General features: G+C 41.8%; 1 protein-coding gene across 1 annotated transcript in view; it reads left to right on the top strand.

Annotated features, from left to right (window-relative positions):
• Nucleotides 1–21,016, top strand: part of DLK1 (delta like non-canonical Notch ligand 1) — a 48,441-nt gene that overhangs the window by 7,802 nt on the left and 19,623 nt on the right. Inside the window, exons 4-6 of the mRNA XM_073638403.1 lie at nt 8,375–8,435; nt 8,589–8,719; nt 13,335–13,476. Coding sequence (XP_073494504.1) covers nt 8,375–8,435; nt 8,589–8,719; nt 13,335–13,476 — 334 coding nt within the window. The remainder of the gene's footprint in view (nt 1–8,374; nt 8,436–8,588; nt 8,720–13,334; nt 13,477–21,016) is intronic.

The following is a 21,016-nucleotide window of genomic DNA, read 5'->3' as shown; positions in this document are numbered from 1 at the left end:
AATTGACATAGTAGTAATAATATTAAAAGCAGCATTTTATTATCAATTCATTAAAGGGTTATTCTGAACATCATTTTTCAGGAGCCCTCCGCTCCATTGCCTCCTGGTGTGCAGCTGATTGATTGACAGCTGAGCTCGGACCATTGACATGGTTGTGCTGTGGCTTTCATTGTGCATAGTCCTTAGTCCTGTGATGTAAGAGGAGCTAGATTTGTCTTTGAAGCATCGGAGGAGTGGAGAGTACTGATCCAGCAGAGATTACAAGCTGCTTATAGGCATGGGACTATTTAGTATATTATTACTTATAGGAGTATCAACACTAAAAACTCAACGAAATAAGAATTACAATATTTCCAATGATCATACTTCCAAAATGTCTGTGAAACCTCCGGCTAAACAATTCAAGCCCAGCTACAACAGAAATCTCTCTCCACTTCTGTTAGTTTGCTACAATGTATCACTGCAGTAAAAGGTATCAGTCTGGATTCCAGGCTGTTTATCTCACAGAGGATTGTCTAGGCTAGTTACCATTGTAACAATCATCATCTGTGAGAAGTATTAAGTCTTTGGAGGTTTTGAGCCTCTTTGCATAATTAGAAACATTACCTACCATTCACGTACAGCAAGAAGAGATATTGAAGATGGCAAAGAATTGAAACGTAAAGTATTTTAGAAAGTTTAATGGTCTTTCATTATACAGTGATGCCTTCTCGCTATAGCTGTTTCTGGAAAAGCTGTGTGGCTATTATTATGGCTTTCGCAAGAGATCCCACTGGGGTCTGATATATTCATTTCAGACCCTTATATTAATATCAGACCCCTGTATTTGTTTTAGACAACAGGACAGTTGCATATATTAATATCAGACCTGAGATCAAGGCCCTATAATAATATCAGATTGCAGATCAGACCCCTATCTTAAAATCAGACCTCAGACCCAACCCTTATATTAATATCAGATTCAAAACCAGACAGTAATATTAAAATTATACACCCAAATTTAGTTCAGAATCTAGACAATACCCCATGCATTCTTATCAGACCTCAGATCAAACCCCTAAATATCAGATCTCAGACCACCCCCTATATTAAAGCTATACCCTTAAATTTATTTCAAACTGTAGATCAGACTTTTTTATTATGAGATCCCAGACCAGATCACAAAGAAGCGTTCATATCTTATGCCCAAGGGTCTGTAACTTTGAGGGGGAAAGGATGGATATGGTCTATAAATGGAAGAAAATAGGGATTTTAAGTCAGCTCACCCATTGTAGAATTCAAGGCACGGAACACCAGAAGTGCAGCAGCAAAAACAATCAATAGCAGAATAGATCCAGCCTCAGAAGTATGTAAAATCCAAGTTTTATTACATAAAGATTAAAAAACATACATCTCATGGCAATATGTCACAACCTCAGAGAATTCCTGGGCAAACACATTTCAGACCATAGGGTCCTTAGCCATTGAAACGCGCCTGCCGAGGAATTTTCTCTCCCCCCTTTTTCTGGGGTTGTGACATATTGCCATGAGATACATGTTTTGTAATCTTTGTCTAATAAAACTTGGATTTTACATACTTCTGAGGCTGGATCCATTATGGTCTATAAATGGTTTATAAATGGTGGTGTGGCTAGGGGTGAAAATTTCTGGCGGTATGCAAGCTTCCAAAAATTGTCAAGTATGCCAACTATATAATTAATAGTATTTTTATTTGGAGTAAATGTATCATTATGTTATAATGTTTCAAACATACAAGCAATAGTAAATTATTAGGGATTACTGCTGTGAGCCCTGCCAACATTTCCATCGGCTGATCGGTATCCTAGGAAAGGACCTGAAAAACTAGCTACAGTATGGTGGTCTAAGTTCAGAAGGTCACAGCGTTGTGGTCTCGATATGGACACTAAAATATGGACCTGTCATGTTGTCAAGATTTTTAAATAAATGCACTAGGAATAGGGAGTAGAAGGTAATAGTGATGTGATAAAATATAACTTTTATTATGGATGTTATTAAAATATAGGTGGTTTAAATTTACAACAATCCCAAATGCATGTGATACAGTTATTATCATTGCAAGTTTATGTAGGGAAATGGCTAACATCCCCTTATTGAATAATTATGGATAAAAGTCCACCTAATAATATTGGAGTAGATACAGTAATAACTTATATAATTATAAATTAAATCTAATTATACGTCAGTAGAATGAGAAATATGTCAGTGACGTACAGCTTTTTGTTGTATAAGACACAGCTGTCAGTCACTGATAGAACCGCCCACTGGACCCAAATCCTAGAAAGAGCAGAGGATTAAACTCAGGTTAATCGGAATCTTTTCTGACAAACCTATATATCAATCTGTTCAGCTCCTCCTGCTCCATAACATGATGGCTGCAGATTAAGCTGCTATTATTTATACTTCTTGGTATTTGGCATTGACAAAACTTTATCGATAAAGTCATGTGTGGATTACATGTGTTTCTTACTTTGGGATTGCCCACATCTGATACAATTTTATGGGGAAAATCTGAACATACCGCAAGAGAAATTGACATGTTGTGGACAGGGCCGGCTCCAGGTTTTTCTGGGCCCCGGGCGAAAGAGTCTCAGTGGCCCCTTTAACACATACCACGATTCATGATGCTCAGATACCGCAGAGAAATATATATATAGTACAATGCAAAGATTTCACTTCTTACATTACATGAGCGATATCTATTGTAAATTCCACAATAGCTCAGAAACTGGTGAATCGCTCCACACAGTATACTGGCCCCCATAAAATGCTCCATACAGAATACTGGCCCCTATATAACACTCCATACAGGATACTGGCCCCTATATAACACTCCATACAGAATACTGGCCCCCATATAACGCTCCGTACAGGATACTGGTCCCTTATAACGCTCCATACAGGATACTAGCCCCATATAATGCTCCATGCAGGCTGTTCCCCCCACATAATGCCCCATGCAGGATGTCACTCCCCCCATATAATGCCCCATGCAGGATGTCACTTCCCCCCCATATAATGCCCTATGCAGGATGTCCCTCCCCCCCCTATACAATGCCCCATGCAGGATGTCCCTTCCCCCCATATAATGCCTCATGCAGGATATTACTTCTCTCCCCCATATAATACCCCATGCAGGATGTCACCCCCCATATAATGCCCCTTGCAGGATGTCACCCCCCCATATAATGCCCCATGCAGGATGTAACCCCCCCCATATAATGCCCCATGCAGGATGTCACTTCTCCCCCCCATATAATGCCCCATGCAAGATGTCACCCCCCCATATAATGCCCCTTGCAGGATGTCCCTTCCCCCCCCCCATATAATGTCCCATGTAGGATGTTCCCCCCCCCCCCATATAATGTCCCATGCAGGATGTCCCTTTCCCCCTCCATATAATGTCCCATGCAGGATGTCCCTTTCCCCCTCCATATAATGTCCCATGCAGGATGTCCCTTTCCCCCCCATATAATGTCCCATGCAGGATGTCCCTTTCCCCCCCATATAATGTCCCATGCAGGATGTCCCTTTCCCCCCCATATAATGTCCCTCCCCCCCCCCATATAGTGCCCCATGCAGGATGTCCCTTTCCCCCCCATATAATGTCCCATGTAGGATGTCCCTTTCCCCCCCATATAATGTCCCATGCAGGATGTTCCTTTCCCCCCCATATAATGCCCCATGCAGGATGTACCTTTCCCCCCCATATAATGCCCCATGCAGGATGTCCCCCCCCATATAGTGCCCCATGCCTCCATACATTAAAAAAAAAAATCAAATACTCACCTCACTCCTCCTCACCTGCTGCCGCTGCTCTGGTCCGGACTCCAGCGTCACCGGCGTCTTCCCGCCCTGCGCTGCCTGTGATGGCTCAGGGGAGGGCGCGGTGGAAAGACGTCACCGCACCCTCTGACCTGAGACGTCACAGAGAGCGCACAGCAGGAAGACAGTGGATCTGCAGAGGCACGGGGAGAAGTAAGTATCCGGCTGCGGGGGCCCTGACCAAGCAGGGGAGAATGGCGGATGTTGGCACCGCTCTCCTCCGCCCATAGCCCGTCGGGGTGCCCAACCGCGAGTGGGCCCCCCGCCTGCTCAGGGCCCCGGCATTTGCCCGGGTGCTGACGCCGGCCCTGGTTGTGGATGTTACACATGAACCATATGTCGGTTTACGCTGCATAAAAAAAACACAGTGTGCATGAGATTTCTATAAATCTGTCACGCCAGGTGTGGGAAAGACTTAGTGCAACTCAGAGGGAAGAGGGAAAGGGAGCCCAGACACTGGGGAAAGGGGGAAGGGGAGACCTCCTACACTGATTTAGTGTTACCCTGTCTCAACTACCATCCCTATATTGGCTCTTCACCAATCGCCGCACGTGTGCCTCGCCCTGTCTTTCCCTGGCGTATGGCTAAGGCTAGTGATGGGAGGAGATGAGCACTAGTCAATCTCCACTAAACTCTATAGACAACAAGGGTAGACAAACAGGGGAAGAATGCTTAGCTTTAGATGACTCCAGACAGATGCAAGCTTGGCCTCAAGCTCCAGAGAGGACCAAGTACTGCTCTTGCTAAGCCTTCACAATAAGGAATGAATATCACCGGCACCTCCCTCTCAGACACACCAGGTATATATACACCCAGGTCAGAAAGCTAATTACCAGAGGGAGTTAGCCGCTAGGTCCTAGAGACAGCCTCTCATCTAAGAAGATGTCTGTAATGCCAAATGTGAAGATCTCCTGCAACCAACTGCAGGGCGACTGTCTGTCACCTCTGACACACCCGTGACAAAATCCCATTCACTTTGCTGGAACTGTAAGACACTGGATTTTTTTACGCTGCCAAAACACGCAGTCTCAGAACCTCACATACGTCTATACTCCTATAAGAAGCCGTACCCTATTGTTGGAATACGAGTCGGGTTTTAGCATAGCTGTATGTGACAGGGATAGTATGATGCTAAGGCCACATTCACAAGTTCAGTATTTGGTCAGTATTTTACATCAGTATTTGTAAGTTAAAAACAGGTGAGGAACAATCAGAGGAAAAGTATAATAGAAACACGTCACTACTTCTGTATTTATCACCCACTCCTGGTTTTGGCTTACAAATACTGATGTAAAATATTGACACGATACTGAACGTGTGAATGTGGCCTAATTATGCTGGGCCAAATCCACTCTACACCACTCTCTGGCCACTTTTCAAAGAGTTGATGGAGCTAGCGAAAACTAGCATAAAAACACCAAAAGTTTCCAAAGTTTTGCACAACTATAAGTTGCACAAAAATTTTGTGGCATTTCAAATAGTTTTGCTCTAGAGTCTTAGTGTAAAACTGATTGATGAATTGGGATCTACATATTAAATGGGAACTGAATACACAGAAAGGTAGTAGATTTTTAATCAAGGCTGTTTGCAAAGATCCTAAATAACAAATCAAAGCTAGCTGATAACCAATAGGGGTAAGTGCCATGGCCACGAGTAGGGTTGTCACTGACCATTTGTCACCTGTGGAGACCAGGATAACTGAGAAACTGCTCAATAGATTTATTTTTTTTTTACACATATTTTAGAAGAGGTAGTGACTTTTAAGCCCTCCTTGAGGAAGATATAATTACAAGTTCAGATTTTTCTCCTCAGTCAGAGAATATAATAAAAAATGAAAGTATACAAATGGGTTTCATAAATATTAATTTGTACTTCCTTGCAAAATGTTATAACAGCCCATCATAAATTTACATTCATTCATCCCTGCGGACCGTGCTGCACCAATACCAAAAGTGGCGGGCCATTCATGAAGCCAATAAAGCAGCATATTTCATCCCTCGTTGTACAGACAGGAACCTAATGAGGTTTGGCAGCAGGCAGCATAGCTACATATTATGTGCTGTCCAATGAGGAGAGCTATTAACTACAACCTGATGGTAAGTTCAGCCCTGTCTGAGTCTTGGTGCCTCCACAAATCAGCAGCGGATGCATCTCTTGATAATTCTGGAGCGTTTATATTTTTGTAACAGCAACAGTCCAAACGATGGCCGGCACTCACATCTTCTTAAAAAAATTGATTTATTGATTCAGTAGTATAAAAGGCACAAAAAATGGTTGAACACAACAGCACAAAAGTTAAAAAAGCAGGAAAGAAATATCCGCTGCGCTCCCAGGTAACATGTTTCAGACCTGCATGGTCCTTTGTCAAGCCTGAAGCCAGAGCTGAACAAAGGACCATGGAGGTCTGAAACATGTTACCTGGGAGCGCAGCGGATATTTCTTTTTTGCTTTTTTAATTTTTCTGCTGTTGTGTTCAACCATTTTTTGTGCCTTTTATACTACTAGTTCAAGAAAGCAATTTTTAAGAAGATGTGAGTGCCGGCTATTGTTTGGACTGTTGCTATTACTAGAGTATTTTGCCATGCACCCGGACAGGTGAGCTGATTGCTTCTTTTTCACATGTTTATACTTTTTCAACCATTGTTTTATTGTTATGCATTTTCATTATTCCAAACCAACTAATATAAAAATGAAGCAAGTTTGCAAATACTTTTGATGAAAAAAAACTACCGCTTACTGTACACAGCTTTTATACAGACCTATATGTGTTGCCGTGACTAAAAATTAAAATGTGCTGACAGTTTGACGCTGCAGATATACACCTTTCTAACCAAGGAGTGTGACCGCAGCATTAGCAAGGACATTTTTATAAAGAGTATTTGTGAAATTGCTTCAGTCTTATGTTGGTTATATTGGAGAAGAAAATATGGTTGAAAAATTTTTGGAAAGAATAGCATTTAATTTAATTGACTTCTTTATGTAGCTAGTTTGTTTAATGGAATCAGAACCCATCCCTTGTACCCTGGTGGTTGCGTTAAAGAAAAGGCTCCCTGTGCAAATGGCGACACTTTATGGGGTTTTTGAGGATTTTAAAAACATAACTACTTTCTTCCAAAAAACAGTACCGCACCTGTCCATAGGTTACGTGTAAAGCTGCAGCACCAGAAACCACTGATTCATCATTGCTGTTTCTCCAGTTTTCTGGATTAACTTGCTCCTTTTTAGTGGTTTTAATACTTGTGCCTTATACTCTATATGTTTTCTGTCCTCTATATCTTTTCTGTTTTTAAGTTGTCTTTTTTAAGACTTTTACCAAATGTCACCTTTTTTGGATCAGCTCACTCCAGTTTCCTCCTGGAGTAAGGTTTCTGAAGGAGTTTTCAATTTGGTGCTTTCTTTTTCAAGTTTTTAAAGGATTAGCAATTTTTGGTGCTGAAAAGTTGCAAAAAAACCCCCCCCAAAAAAACAGTGAAAGATGAAAATTAAGAGCATTTTTTGATTTTGCACCAAATTGATGCACCCTGTAAGCCGTTTTGAAGAATTTAAAATAAAAAATATAAAAAAATGACGATCCAATGGTGCTGTCACTCCAATGCATTGTTAAAAAAACAATGTTTTTATTAAAATAACGGGTTTCTAGAGCAAACTGCTCTGTTCATCAGGTACAAATAAAAACATACATTCAAATTAACCAACATTCTTATAAAGCCCCTTAAACTTAAAGGGAATCTATCACCCCCAGGCACTTATCTGACCTCTAATATGGGCATATAGGTGATAGAAATGTAAATCTACACTTACCTGTATGCCTCATATTAGAGGTCTTGTTGCTGTGAAATGTCTTTTTATTCATACAAGTTTCTGATGCGTTCCCATCCAGGGGCTCACAAGAAATCCCACCTCCTGTATGAATTATAATGTTTCCACCCTCCCCTGCACGTCACAGTGCCCTGTGATGTGCAGTTGTGGCGGCCAAATCCCGTGCCTGCACAGTTCACTTTTTACAGGAGGGGCACTTGTACTATGTAATATGCAGTCATAGTACTGCAGGGATCTTGTGTGCAGGCGCCGGGAAGTCACAGTGACTTGCCAATGCCTACGCACAAGATCCCTGCAGTACTATGACTGCATATTACATAGTACAAGTGCCCCTTCTGTAAAAAGTGAACTGTGCAGGCACGGGATTTGGCCGCCACAACTGCACATCACAGGGCACTGTGACGTGCAGGGGAGGGTGGAAACATTATAATTCATACAGGAGGTGGGATTTCTTGTGAGCCCCTGGATGGGAACGCATCAGAAACTTGTATGAATAAAAAGACATTTCACGGCAACAAGACCTCTAATATGAGGCATATAGGTAAGTGCAGATTTACCTATAGATTCCCTTTAATTTGACACAAAAAAAGTCAGAAAATACCTCAAAACAAATAAAGATAATTGACAAATAAATGATGAATTGGGCCATATATGTGTATAACCTACAGTATGAGGTGAATTGTTATAACGCTGTATAATATGTGTCTTATAGGCGCATGCAGGCCTGGCTGCCACCCTATAAATGGCTACTGCGAGAGTCCTGGAGAATGCAGGTATGTGCTGTGCAGAAGACGTCATTTTACAATAGGCATGGGACAAGGCGTATTCCTGTGTCCTGGCCAGACACTAGGACCCTGCACTGGGTATAAGTTTTGCATGTAATGCTCTTGTCTCTCATGCTTTTTTTTTTGTTGTTTTTTTTATAGGTGTCACGCCGGCTGGAAAGGGCCATTCTGTGACCAGTGTATCCAATTCCCTGGTTGTGTCCATGGAAGCTGTGATAAACCCTGGCAGTGTATCTGTGATGAAGGCTGGATCGGCAGCCACTGCAACATTGGTGCTTGTCATTTTTACACAGAGGAAATTTGAAAAAATGTTCAGTTTTAAAAATTGCCGTGCAGGCGCTGCTCTCATATCATCAAAAGTTGCTTAGTCTGATTCTGCTTGTTCTGCAATTTATACAAATGATGGAGAGAGCTCCATGTACGAGGCCACCAAATAGCATGACAAGGATCGTGGGGAAAAAACAGCAGATAGACATTGCCCTAAAGATGGCAACTATTATCTATCTGCGGGCAATGTGATAGGTGTCTGCTCCAGGGAAGCTCTGCAGCGGCAATGCCATGGCATTCAAAGTGTAAAGGCCCCCATACTAAATAAAAGACGAACGAACCCAGCGATCTGGGCGGGATTAGTTTAAAGTGTAAGGGGGCCTCCCGACACCTCCTCTGACCAATGATTGTTTGATGGGGTGATATGCCGCCATTAGGGGAGTCGGGCTCATAGGTTACTCAGGAGTTTTCCTCAGTATGGGGCAGTTGGGAGAGATAGGCAATTGCGTCTGTCAAAGAATTGTTATTCTACAAGGGGAAAACCACAGAAAAAAACAGCTTGACCAACTCCATGTCAGATTACCAATGCACTAGCAGGATGCAGGAGACCACTAGTTTATTTTCCGCAGTTTTTCTTGACTTTCTGTCCTATCTGAGCCGTTTTTGAATTTAGTGTAGGGACTCGCAAATATGAGGACCCTTGACGTGGGTTGCGGGCTTGCATATTTTGGCCAAAATATTGACCAATACTTCTTGTATTTTATACATAATCTTTTTATGGCACATTTTTCCCTTTTCTTACAGGATGCAGCCAGGCCCTTTAATGTTGGTTGGGAGAATTGGGGTGTCTGTCTTTGTGGGGTGCACTTATATAATGCTGGGCTGCCCGCCTAATCTCATTGTATGGGCGTCCTCAACAGGTTGTAAGCCAGACACTGTGCATCACATGTATCTGTGTGACTGGCGCCCTGTTGAAGCCTCATCTGTGTGCATTTTTAATACTAGGCAACCAGCCTTTCCATGAATTGGTAGGTTTGTGAGTGGTTGCTCCATCAGTATTTTGCACCTGTGCTGCCCCCCGCGGGTCTCCTGCATCCTGCTAGTGCATTGGTAGTCTGACATGGAGTTGGTAAGGCTGTTTTCTTTCTTTGTTTTTCTTGAATTTATTTCCTATGTGTGCCGTTCTTCTGTAAGAGGGCTTTTGCTTCGGTCTCCCTTTTGTGAGTACATCTTCGAAATAGCCATCTCATGTGTATGGCCAGCTTAAAGGGGTTGTCCGGCCCTAGGCTACAAGTCTGCATTCACTCTATGTAACTGCAGACTTGCGAATGCTCACATCACGCGAGCTAGGAATTCTCCGGTGCCAGTGCCGGGGGGCGTAAGACTGCAAGTATGCGATTTGCATACATGTGGTAATGTGCAAACTAGACGTATGGGGCATCGCTCAATGTAAGTGCATTGAGAGGGAATGGATACGTCTAGTTGGAATGGGTCCAGAAGTATGCAAATCACATACTTGTGGTCACATGACCGCGTACTCCCAGCACCGGCAAATTGTAACAGAATGTATAAGAATTCGCAAGTCCACAGTCACCGTCTTTAAAGGACTGATGAAGACAGCTGAGCGCTGTTGTCCACTGGACCCATGAATGATAAGTGGAGTGGCACCGTGCATGCCCTACTGCCACTTGCAGTCAGACACGTATCACCCATTCTGCAGATAACTAATCATAATACAGTGATTAAAATCACAGTGAATACCTGTTAATCCAGCACTTGGATAAACCAGATATTCAGATTTCAAGCACAGAACTGCAACATAATATGGAATTTCAAGGCACCAAAAGCAGATGAGTAGTGAAAATCAAAATAAATTTCTCAACCCTTTTAATGTAGTGTTACATATTTTCAATAGCCGGCTAATCTAATTATCAGGTCTTATTGATCAACCGATTACCAATAAAAAACCCTCTACTGATGGTGCGCTTCATAAGAAAACAAGAACTGGTGAAAAGCAAAGAAAAACCTGTGACAACAGCGCCACCTGCAGTTCAGACGAAATTTATAATTTTACTTTTTCCTCCTATGATTTTGTTCATACATTATATTTTTGATGTAATGAGTGAAATGCATATTTTGTCCATCACACCTCTCACTGTATTATGTGTGGGTTACTCCTGACCCGTCTTTGGGGACAGATATAAAACAATTCTTGCCACTTGTAAGTAAGGGGTGAAACGAGGTGTGTGATTTGAAGATCTTGGGTCCCAATACAATAGTGTATAGTCTGTATAATTAGTGCAGCAGCAAAGGGGCTTACAGGAGAGGCAGGGGCCTTCACAGAGATATTTTTACAAGGAAAACCTTGAAGTCCGTTGGCATGAGTGTGAGGCCTGGCATTGTTAGTGGGCACGGCTTTCTGATGGCGACAGAGCGTTGCTTGTTGGAGATCTGTATGAGATATGGTAAGGATTCAGGACCTTTACTGATATGTTTACAATGGGGCTTATGTGTTGTGTATATAATTTGTAGTCACTGTACTTTTTTGATGTGTCTGATGTGTGCTACGCTTGTGTGATGTGTGCACTGTGGTTGCATGACATGTGTGCTCTGCTGGCTTGACGTGCTTTGCTTGTGTGACGTGTCCATAGTGCTTACATGACATGTGCGCTGTGCTTGTGTGATGTCCACTATGGTTGCATGACCTGTGCGCTGAGCTTGCATGACATGTGTGTTGTGCTTGCTTAACATGTGCCTCGTACTTGCATAACGAGTGTAAATTGCTTGTGCATAGTGCTTGCATGAAGGGTGCAAAGTGCTCGATTGATGTGTGAGCTCTGTTTGCATGATATGTGCTTAGTACATCTGTGTCGTGTGTGCTGTGTGTATGACGTGTGTGCTGTGTGTGTATGACGTGTGTGCTGTGTGTGTATGACGTGTGTGCTGTGAGTGTATGACGTGTGCTGTGTGTGTATAATGTGTGTGCTGTGTGTGTATGACGTGACGTGTGTGCTGTGTGTGTATGACGTGTGTGCTGTGAGTGTATGACGTGTGTACTGTGAGTGTATGACGTGTGTGCTGTGTGTGTATGACGTGTGTGCTGTGTGTGTATGATGTGTGTGCTGTGTGTATGACGTGTGTGCTGTGTGTGTATGACGTGTATGACGTGTGGGCTGTGTGTACGACATGACGTGTGTGCTGTGAGTGTATGACGTGTGGGCTGTGTGTGTATGACGTGTGTGCTGTGTGTGTATAATGTGTGTGCTGTGTGTGTATGACGTGACGTGTGTGCTGTGTGTGTATGACGTGTGTGCTGTGAGTGTATGACGTGTGTACTGTGAGTGTATGACGTGTGTGCTGTGTGTGTATGACGTGTGTGCTGTGTGTGTATGATGTGTGTGCTGTGTGTATGACGTGTGTGCTGTGTGTGTATGACGTGTATGACGTGTGGGCTGTGTGTACGACATGACGTGTGTGCTGTGAGTGTATGACGTGTGGGCTGTGTGTGTATGACGTGTGTGCTGTGTGTGTATAATGTGTGTGCTGTGTGTATGACGTGTGTGCTGTGTGTGTATGACGTGTGGGCTGTGTGTACGACATGACGTGTGTGCTGTGTGTGTATAATGTGTGTGCTGTGTGTATGACGTGTGTGCTGTGTGTGTATGACGTGTGTGCTGTGAGTGTATGACGTGTGTACTGTGAGTGTATGACGTGTGTGCTGTGTGTGTATGACGTGTGCTCTGTGTGTATGATGTGTGTGCTGTGAGTGTATAACGTGTGTGCTGTGTGTGTATGACGTGTGGGCTGTGTGTACGACATGACGTGTGTGCTGTGAGTGTATGACGTGTGGGCTGTGTGTGTATGACGTATGTGCTGTGTGTGTATGACGTGTGGGCTGTGTGTGTATGACATGACGTGTGTGCTGTGTGTGTATGACGTATGTGCTGTGTGTATGACGTGACGTGTGTGCTGTGAGTGTATGACGTGTGGGCTTTGTGTGTATGACGTGATGTGTGTGCTGTGAGTGTATGACATGTGGGCTGTGTGTGTATGACGTGACATGTGTGCTGTGTGTGTATGACGTGTGTGCTGTGTGTGTATGACGTGTGTGCTGTGTGTGTATGATGTGATGTGTTTGCTGTGTGTGTATGACGTATGTGCTGTGTGTGTGTGACATGTATGCTGTTCTTTAATTTATATATTTTACTCACTTACCGCATTTAGCACCATTAATTCCACAGCGATTTACAGACATTATCATCATCACTGTCCCCATTAGGGCTCACAATCTGAATTCCCTATCAGTATGGACATGTGCATACTACTTCTGTGACTTGCGTGCTACGATTTTCTGGTGCATGTACTGTGATGTTCTTATGTGTGTACAGCATGTTTTTATTGTATGCCATGTGCAGGGAACCATGCACAACTCTTGCACAGAAGCTTTTTGCTTTCAGTGTCCGCTCTTGCCCCAGGTGTGCTGGACATCTAAGACAAATATAGCAAATGGAATCAAATTGCAAAAACGCAGCTTTGGGTGTGAATGGAGAATAGTCACATCATGTAACTGGAGCAGTGCACTGCAGTGTAATAGAAATGTAACGTGTATATTTCCCACAGATATTCATCCATGTGCGTCAGTTCCCTGTTCCAGTAACTCAACCTGTATCGAAACGGGTGACGGTGGATATATCTGCCTATGTGCTCCAGGGTTTACAGGAAAAAACTGCTTGGTTAAAAGGGGACCCTGCAATACAAATGGGTAAGTGATCACCTTGAAATTAAAATATGTATCTGCAAGGATTACTCCACCAAACCGCAGTGGGATTTTTTTGCAGTGAGCTGTGCTTACACAGTTAGGTCCATTTACACTGTGTTCCAAATTATTATGCAAATAATATTTTCTCAGATTTTCCCAAATTACCTATATGAATTGCAGTCATTGTAATTTTCCAGTCAAATAACTATTAGAGTACAATTGAAAGGTTTTTGTACAAACTGCCTATGATAACAGTATATTTTTTAAAAAATTAAAAACTCAAACTGCACTCAAAATGCATGTTCCAAATTATTATGCACAGCAGAGTTTTCAACCTTTTCATTTTAATAAAGAACAAAAAAAATTGTCATTTTTGAAATTCTAAGCATTAGCAGGTTATTACAAACTGAAATCAAACAGTTTTCAACTCAAAACTTTATTCTAGGTGATGTTACTTTTGCACATAGGACCCCTTGTTCGAAAGGAGCTTCTGAACTCTCTCGTCCATTGAATTTGTCAGGTTTTGGATGGTTTCTGCTTCAATTGTTTTGCATGAGGACAGAATACCCTCCCAGAGCTGTTGCTTAGATGTGAACTGCCTCCCGCCATCATAGACACTCCTTTTGATGATGCTCCAGAGGTTCTCAATGGGGTTGAGGTCAGGGGAGCATGGGGGCCACACCATATGTTTGTCCCCTTTTATGCCCATACAGCCAGAGATGCAGATGTGTTATGTGCAGCATGAGACGGGGCATTATCATGCATGAAATGATCTTGATGGTCCAGATGGATGGAGTGGAGGATGGCTGGTTGATGGACACCCCATGCAAACACGGCTACGGCGCCAACAAGGAGGAAGTGGAGTAATGTTTTGGGCTGGAATCATGGGGAGAGAGATTGTCGGCCCTTTTAGGATCCCTGAAGGGATAAAGATGAACTCCATAATGTATGTTGAGTTTCTCAAACAGCACTTCCTTCCATGGTTCAAGAAGAAGAACCGTGCATTCCGCAGCAAGATCATTTTCATGCATGATAATGCACCATCTCATGCTGCACATAACACATCTGCATCTCTGGCTGTATGGGCATAAAAGGGGACAAACTTATGGTGTGGCACCCATGCTCCCCTGACCTTAACCCCATTGAGAACCTCTGGAGCATCATCAAAAGGAGTGTCTATGATGGCGGGAGGCAGTTCACATCTAAGCAACAGCTCTGGGAGGGTATTCTGTCCTCATGCAAAACAATTGAAGCAGAAACCATCCAAAACCTGACAAATTCAATGGACGAGAGAGTTCAGAAGCTCCTTTCGAACAAGCGGTCCTATGTGCAAATGTAACATCACCTAGAATAAAGTTTTGAGTTGAAAACTGTGTGATTTCAGTTTGTAATAACCTGCTAATGTATATAATTTCAAAAATGACCATTTTTTTGTTCTTTATTAAAATGAAAAGGTTGAAAACTCTGCTGTGCATAATAATTTGGAACATGCATTTTGAGTGCAGTTTGAGTTTTTAATTTTTTTAAAAATATACTGTTATCATAGGCAGTCTGTACAAAAACCTTTCAATTGTACTCTAATAGTTATTTGACTGGAAAATTACAATGACTGCAATTCATATAGGTAATTTGGGAAAATCTGAGAAAATATTATTTGCATAATAATTTGGAACACAGTGTATATTTGGACAGAGACAACATTTTTCTAATTTTGGTTCTAGACATTACCAATGAATTTTAAACAAAACAATTCAGATGCAGTTGAAGTTCAGACTTTCAGCTTTCATTTGAGGGTATCCACATTAAAATTGGATGAAGGGTTTAGGAGTTTCAGCTCCTTAACATGTGCCACCCTGTTTTTAAAGGGACCAAAAGTAATTGGACTATTGACTCCAAGGCTATTTCATGGACAGGTGTGGGCAATCCCTTCGTTATGTCATTCTCAATTAAGCAGATAAAAGGCCTGGAGTTGATTTGAGGTGTGGTGCTTGCATTTGGAAGGTTTTGCTGTGAAGTAAACATGCAGTCAAAGGAGGTCTCCATGCAGGTGAAACAAGCCATCCTTAAGCTGCAAAAACAGAAAAAACCCATCCGAGAAATTGCTACAATATTAGGAGTGGCAAAATCTACAGTTTGGTACATCCTGAGAAAGAAAGAAAGCACTGGTGAACTCATCAATGCAAAAAGACCTGGGCGCCCACGGAAGACAACAGTGGTGGATGATCGCAGAATAATCTCCATGGTCAAGAGAAACCCCTTCACAACAGCCAACCAAGTGAACAACACTCTCCAGGAGGTAGGCGTATCAGTATCCAAATCTACCATAAAGAGAAGACTGTGCTGTGCAGGGGGATACCCGGAGCCGGATCGCTGGGGGTTGTAGTCCTCCGTGGCGGTGACCCGGTCCGTGCCCAGGGCTGTCAAACCAGTGGCAGTCTATTGGTATTGTAATTGTCCGACTACGCCACCCGTGGATTGCGGTCAGTGGGGACCGCCGCTGCGCTGCAGACCGCTGAGGCTAATGTTGTTTGCGCAGCCAAGTATGGGATAACTCCCCACGGGAGAAGTATTGCCTCAGGGCAGCTAGTGTGGATGATGGGAGTGATGGTGTGAGCGTCCCAGTACTGATGGTGCTGGTGCGGCGATGAAACACAGAGACGTGTGGTGCAGTTCAGGGTCTTTACTGATGGTATAACGCAGACCCTCCCGGGAGTACTGGTTAGCAGTAGGGGCCTGGTCAGTCTGTAAGCAAGTAGGATCTCCCCTGGCCAGGTGGAGTTGTAGGCCTCCCCGACTATCTGCACTCTTTTCTGGTTACCTTGCTCTATGCGGGTAGAAGTAGCCCACGTCCCTGAGTATACCGTGTGGTGCTCACCCGTATGGCCGGTGACTTGGGGCCTTCCGTTAGCCTCCGCTTCACGATGGCGGTGCTGGTCCCTTGCTTGTGACCGTGCCTCCGGGCTTCTATGGCCAGAGGACATGGAATCCCCTGCCGGTTGGATTCTGCTGCTGGACCTGGATGTCCCCACAGCCTCGGACTCCGTGTCCGGGTTTAGTGTCTTCAGCCAAGGCGAGCTTTCTAGCTTCCAGCCTCTAGCACTCGCTCCTGCTCCTACAGAGCTCCTGTTGTAACTTTCCCTGTGTCTGCTGTCCTCCAGACCTGACTGCGCCTCTGTCTGGGACTTCACTCCCTAATCCCGCCCCAGACCCAGTTTATAAGGGCAGATTCCTCCCCTCCCAGGTCTGGGTGGGCCGTGTTGCATGCTTAGGGCTCCTGACCAGAGAAACCTCCCACTTGCTCTCAGACATATTTCTATTACTGTGGTAACCAGACCCCTGGGGTGCCACAACTGCATGAAAGTAAATACAGAGGGTTCACTGCACGGTGCAAGCCACTCATAAGCATCAAGAATAAAAAGGCTAAACTGGACTTTGCTAAAAAACATCTAAAAAAGCCTGCACAGTTCTGGAAGAACATTCTTTGGACAGATGAAACTAAGATCAATCTCTATCAGAATGATGGAAAGAGAAAAGTATGGCGAAGGCGTGGTACAGCTCATGATCCAAAGCATACCACATCATCTGTAAAACACGGCGGAGGCAGTGTGATGGCTTGGGCATGCATGGCTGCCAGTGGCACTGGGTCACTAGTGTTTATTGATGATGTGACACAGGACAGAAGCAGCCGAATGAATTCTGATGTATTCAGAGCCATACTGTGTGCTCAGATCCAGCCAAATGCAGCCAAACTGATTGGTCGTCGTTTCATACTACAGATGGACAATGACCCAAAACATAAAGCCAAAGCAACCCAGGAGTTTATTAAAGCAAAGAAGTGGAATATCCTTGAATGGGCAAGTCAGTCACCTGATCTCAACCCAATTGAGCAGCATTTCACTTGTTAAAGACTAAACTTCAGACAGAAAGGCCCACAAACAAACAGCAACTGAATACCACCGCAGTGAAGGCTTGGCAGAGCATCAAAAAGGAGGAAACAGCGTCTGGTGATGTCCATGAGTTCAATACTTCAGGCAGTCATTGCCAACAATAGGTTTTCAACCAAGTGCTAGAAATGAACATTTTATTTACAATTATTTAATCTGTCCAATTACTTGTGGTCCCTTTAAAAACAGGGTGGCACATGTTAAGGAGCTGAAACTCCTAAACCCTTCATCCAATTTTAATGTGGATACCCTCAAATGAAAGCTGAAAGTCTGAACTTCAACTGCATCTGAATTGTTTTGGTTAAAATTCATTGCGGTAATGTCTAGAACCAAAATTAGAAAAATGTTGTCTCTCTCCAAATATATATGGACCTAACTGTACATGAGCTGCCTGTAGCAGGGCAGGTTTATATCATGGCAGACAGTAGGTGTCGTGATAATGGAATCCAAATATTAATAGAATACATTCTCATTAGGGGAATCACACTGATTGCAAGTGAAACCTGGTGGCAAGTGTTTAATTCTCCTGCAGCGCCACCGCAGGGGAAATCATGCAGTACAAGGTATTGAAAGCAAAGGGCTGTCTACGTAATTCACAGATGTACAAGGTCGCAGTAGTTCTATTATCAGTGATGTAGCAATAATAATCATCAAAGGTGTAAATGCCACTTATATCCTAGAGGAAGCAGTACAGTATACTGGGTAATGAGGAGGCTGACTTCATGTAGGTCCTATATAGGGACACATAATCATATCAAGCATTTGTGACGTCATTGCTGATGAGACCAGGCATACGTTCAGGTTATCATTTTCAAAGAAAAAATAAAGTTTTGATCAATCTTGTCACTGACACATGAGGTATTTGACACCACATGTTTGACGCCTCTATGGCATTAGTAGAAATGTATAGGAATACTGCCACAAACAACCACCCCGCTGCCTTCACTGTCAGCACAAGACTTCACTGCTGTGATTATCATTTTAGATGTGTCCAAGAGAATGTTTGCCAGGTTCATGAATCTCCAGGACTTGGCCTTAATGTTCTACATGCCGGAGGAATCAGCAGGATATGCTCATAATATTAATATAAAAATACAACCAGCTGTCTCCTGATCTAGGGACGACTCTTCTGCTTGTCTCATTAGCTGTTCAGACATTTGCAATTCAGATCCAATTAAAATGTCTACTGTCCTTCTAAATGGCTAAAAATATCCCTGACTGATCCCTGAGCGAGAGGCGCGCACCGGGAAACTGGAGGTGCTTTATATAAGATAAAGATTATCAGGGCTGTTTGTTATCTGGAAGACCACGAATAAACATTTCTAAAACATTCAAATATATGGCCATAAAGGCAGAATAGTAGTTATATTCTTGTACATAGGGAGCAGTATTATAGTAGTTATATTCTTGTACATAGGGAGCAGTATTATAGTAGTTATATTCTTGTACATAGGAGCAGTATTATAGTAGTTATATTCTTGTACATAGGAGCAGTATTATAGTAGTTATATTCTTGTACATAGAGGCAGTATTATAGTAGTTATATTCTTGTACATAGGGGGCAGTATTATAGTAGTTATATTCTTGTACATAGGGGGCAGTATTATAGTAGTTATATTCTTGTACATAGGGGGCAGTATTATAGTAGTTATATTCTTGTACATAGGGAGCAGTATTATAGTAGTTATATTCTTGTACATAGGAGCAGTATTATAGTAGTTATATTCTTGTACATAGGAGCAGTATTATAGTAGTTATATTCTTGTACATAGGGGGCAGTATTATAGTAGTTATATTCTTGTACATAGGGAGCAGTATTATAGTAGTTATATTCTTGTACATAGGGGCAGTATTATAGTAGTTATATTCTTGTACATAGGGGGCAGTATTATAGTAGTTATATTCTTGTACATAGGGAGCAGTATTATAGTAGTTATATTCTTGTACATAGGAGCAGTATTATAGTAGTTATATTCTTGTACATAGGAGCAGTATTATAGTAGCTATATTCTTGTACATAGGGGCAGTATTATAGTAGTTATATTCTTATACATAGGGGCAGTATTATAGTAGTTATATTCTTGTACATAGGAGCAGTATTATAGTAGTTATATTCTTGTATATAGGGAGCAGTATTATAGTAGTTATATTCTTGTACAAAGGGGGCAGTATTATAGTAGTTATATTCTTGGACATAGGAGCAGTATTATAGTAGTTATATTCTTGTACATATGAGCAGTATTATAGTAGTTATATTCTTGTATATAGGGGCACTATTATAGTAATTATATTCTTGTACATAGGGGCAGTATTATAGTAGTTATATTCTTGTACATAGGGGCAGTATTATAGTAGTTATATTTTTGAACATAGGGGCAGTATTATAGTAGTGATATTCTTGTACACAGGGGCAGTATTATAGTAGTTATATTCTTGTACATAGGGGCAGTATTATAGTAGTTATATTCTTGTACATAGGGGCAGTATTATAGTAGTTATATTCTTGTACATATGGGCAGTATTATAGTAGTTATATTCTTATACATAGGGGCAGTATTATAGTAGTTATATTCTTGTACATAGGGGCAGTATTATAGTAGTTATATTCTTGTACATAGGGGCAGTATTATAGTAGTTATATTCTTGTACATGGAAACAGTATTATAGTAGTTATATTCTTGTATATAGGGGGCAGTATTATAGTAGTTATATTCTTGTACATATGAGCAGTATTATAGTAGTTATATTCTTATACATAGGGGCAGTATTATAGTAGTTATATTCTTGTACACAGGGGCAGTATTATAGTAGTTATATTCTTGTACATAGAAACAGTATTACAGTAGTTATATTCTTGTATATAGGGGGCAGTATTATAGTAGTTATATTCTTGTACATATGAGCAGTATTATAGTAGTTATATTCTTATACATAGGGGCAGTATTATAGTAGTTATATTCTTGTACACAGGGGGCAGTATTATAGTAGTTATATTCTTGTACACAGGGGCAGTATTATAGTAGCTATATTCTTGTATATAGGGGGCAGTATTATAGTAGTTATATTCTTGTACATAGGAGCAGTATTATAGTAGTTATATTCTTGTATATAGGGGCAGTATTATAGTAGTTATATTCTTGTACATAGGAGCAGCATTATAGTAGTTATATTCTTGTACATAGAAACAGTATTATAGTAGTTATATTCTTGTATATAGGGGGCAGTATTATAGTAGTTATATTCTTGTACATATAAGCAGTATTATAGTAGTTATATTCTTATACATAGGGGCAGTATTATAGTAGTTATATTCTTGTACACAGGGGGCAGTATTATAGTAGTTATATTCTTGTACACAGGGGGCAGTATTATAGTAGTTATACTCTTGTACATAGGGAGCAGTACTATAGTAGTTATATTCTTGTACATAGGGAGCAGTATTATAGTAGTTATATTCTTGTACATAAGGAGCAGTATTATAGTAGTTATATTCTTGTACATAGGGACAGTATTATAGCAGTTATATTCTTGTACATAGGGGGCAGTATTATAGTAGTTATATTCTTGTACATAGGGGCAGTATTATAGTAGTTATATTC

This window comes from Phyllobates terribilis, unplaced genomic scaffold (genome assembly GCF_046119375.1).
Source record: "Phyllobates terribilis strain yellow unplaced genomic scaffold, ASM4611937v1 Scaffold_7__3_contigs__length_470593459, whole genome shotgun sequence".
Lineage (NCBI taxonomy): Eukaryota > Metazoa > Chordata > Amphibia > Anura > Dendrobatidae > Phyllobates > Phyllobates terribilis.
Note: the sequence above shows the minus strand (reverse complement) of the source record. Positions and strands in the feature narration are given on the sequence as shown.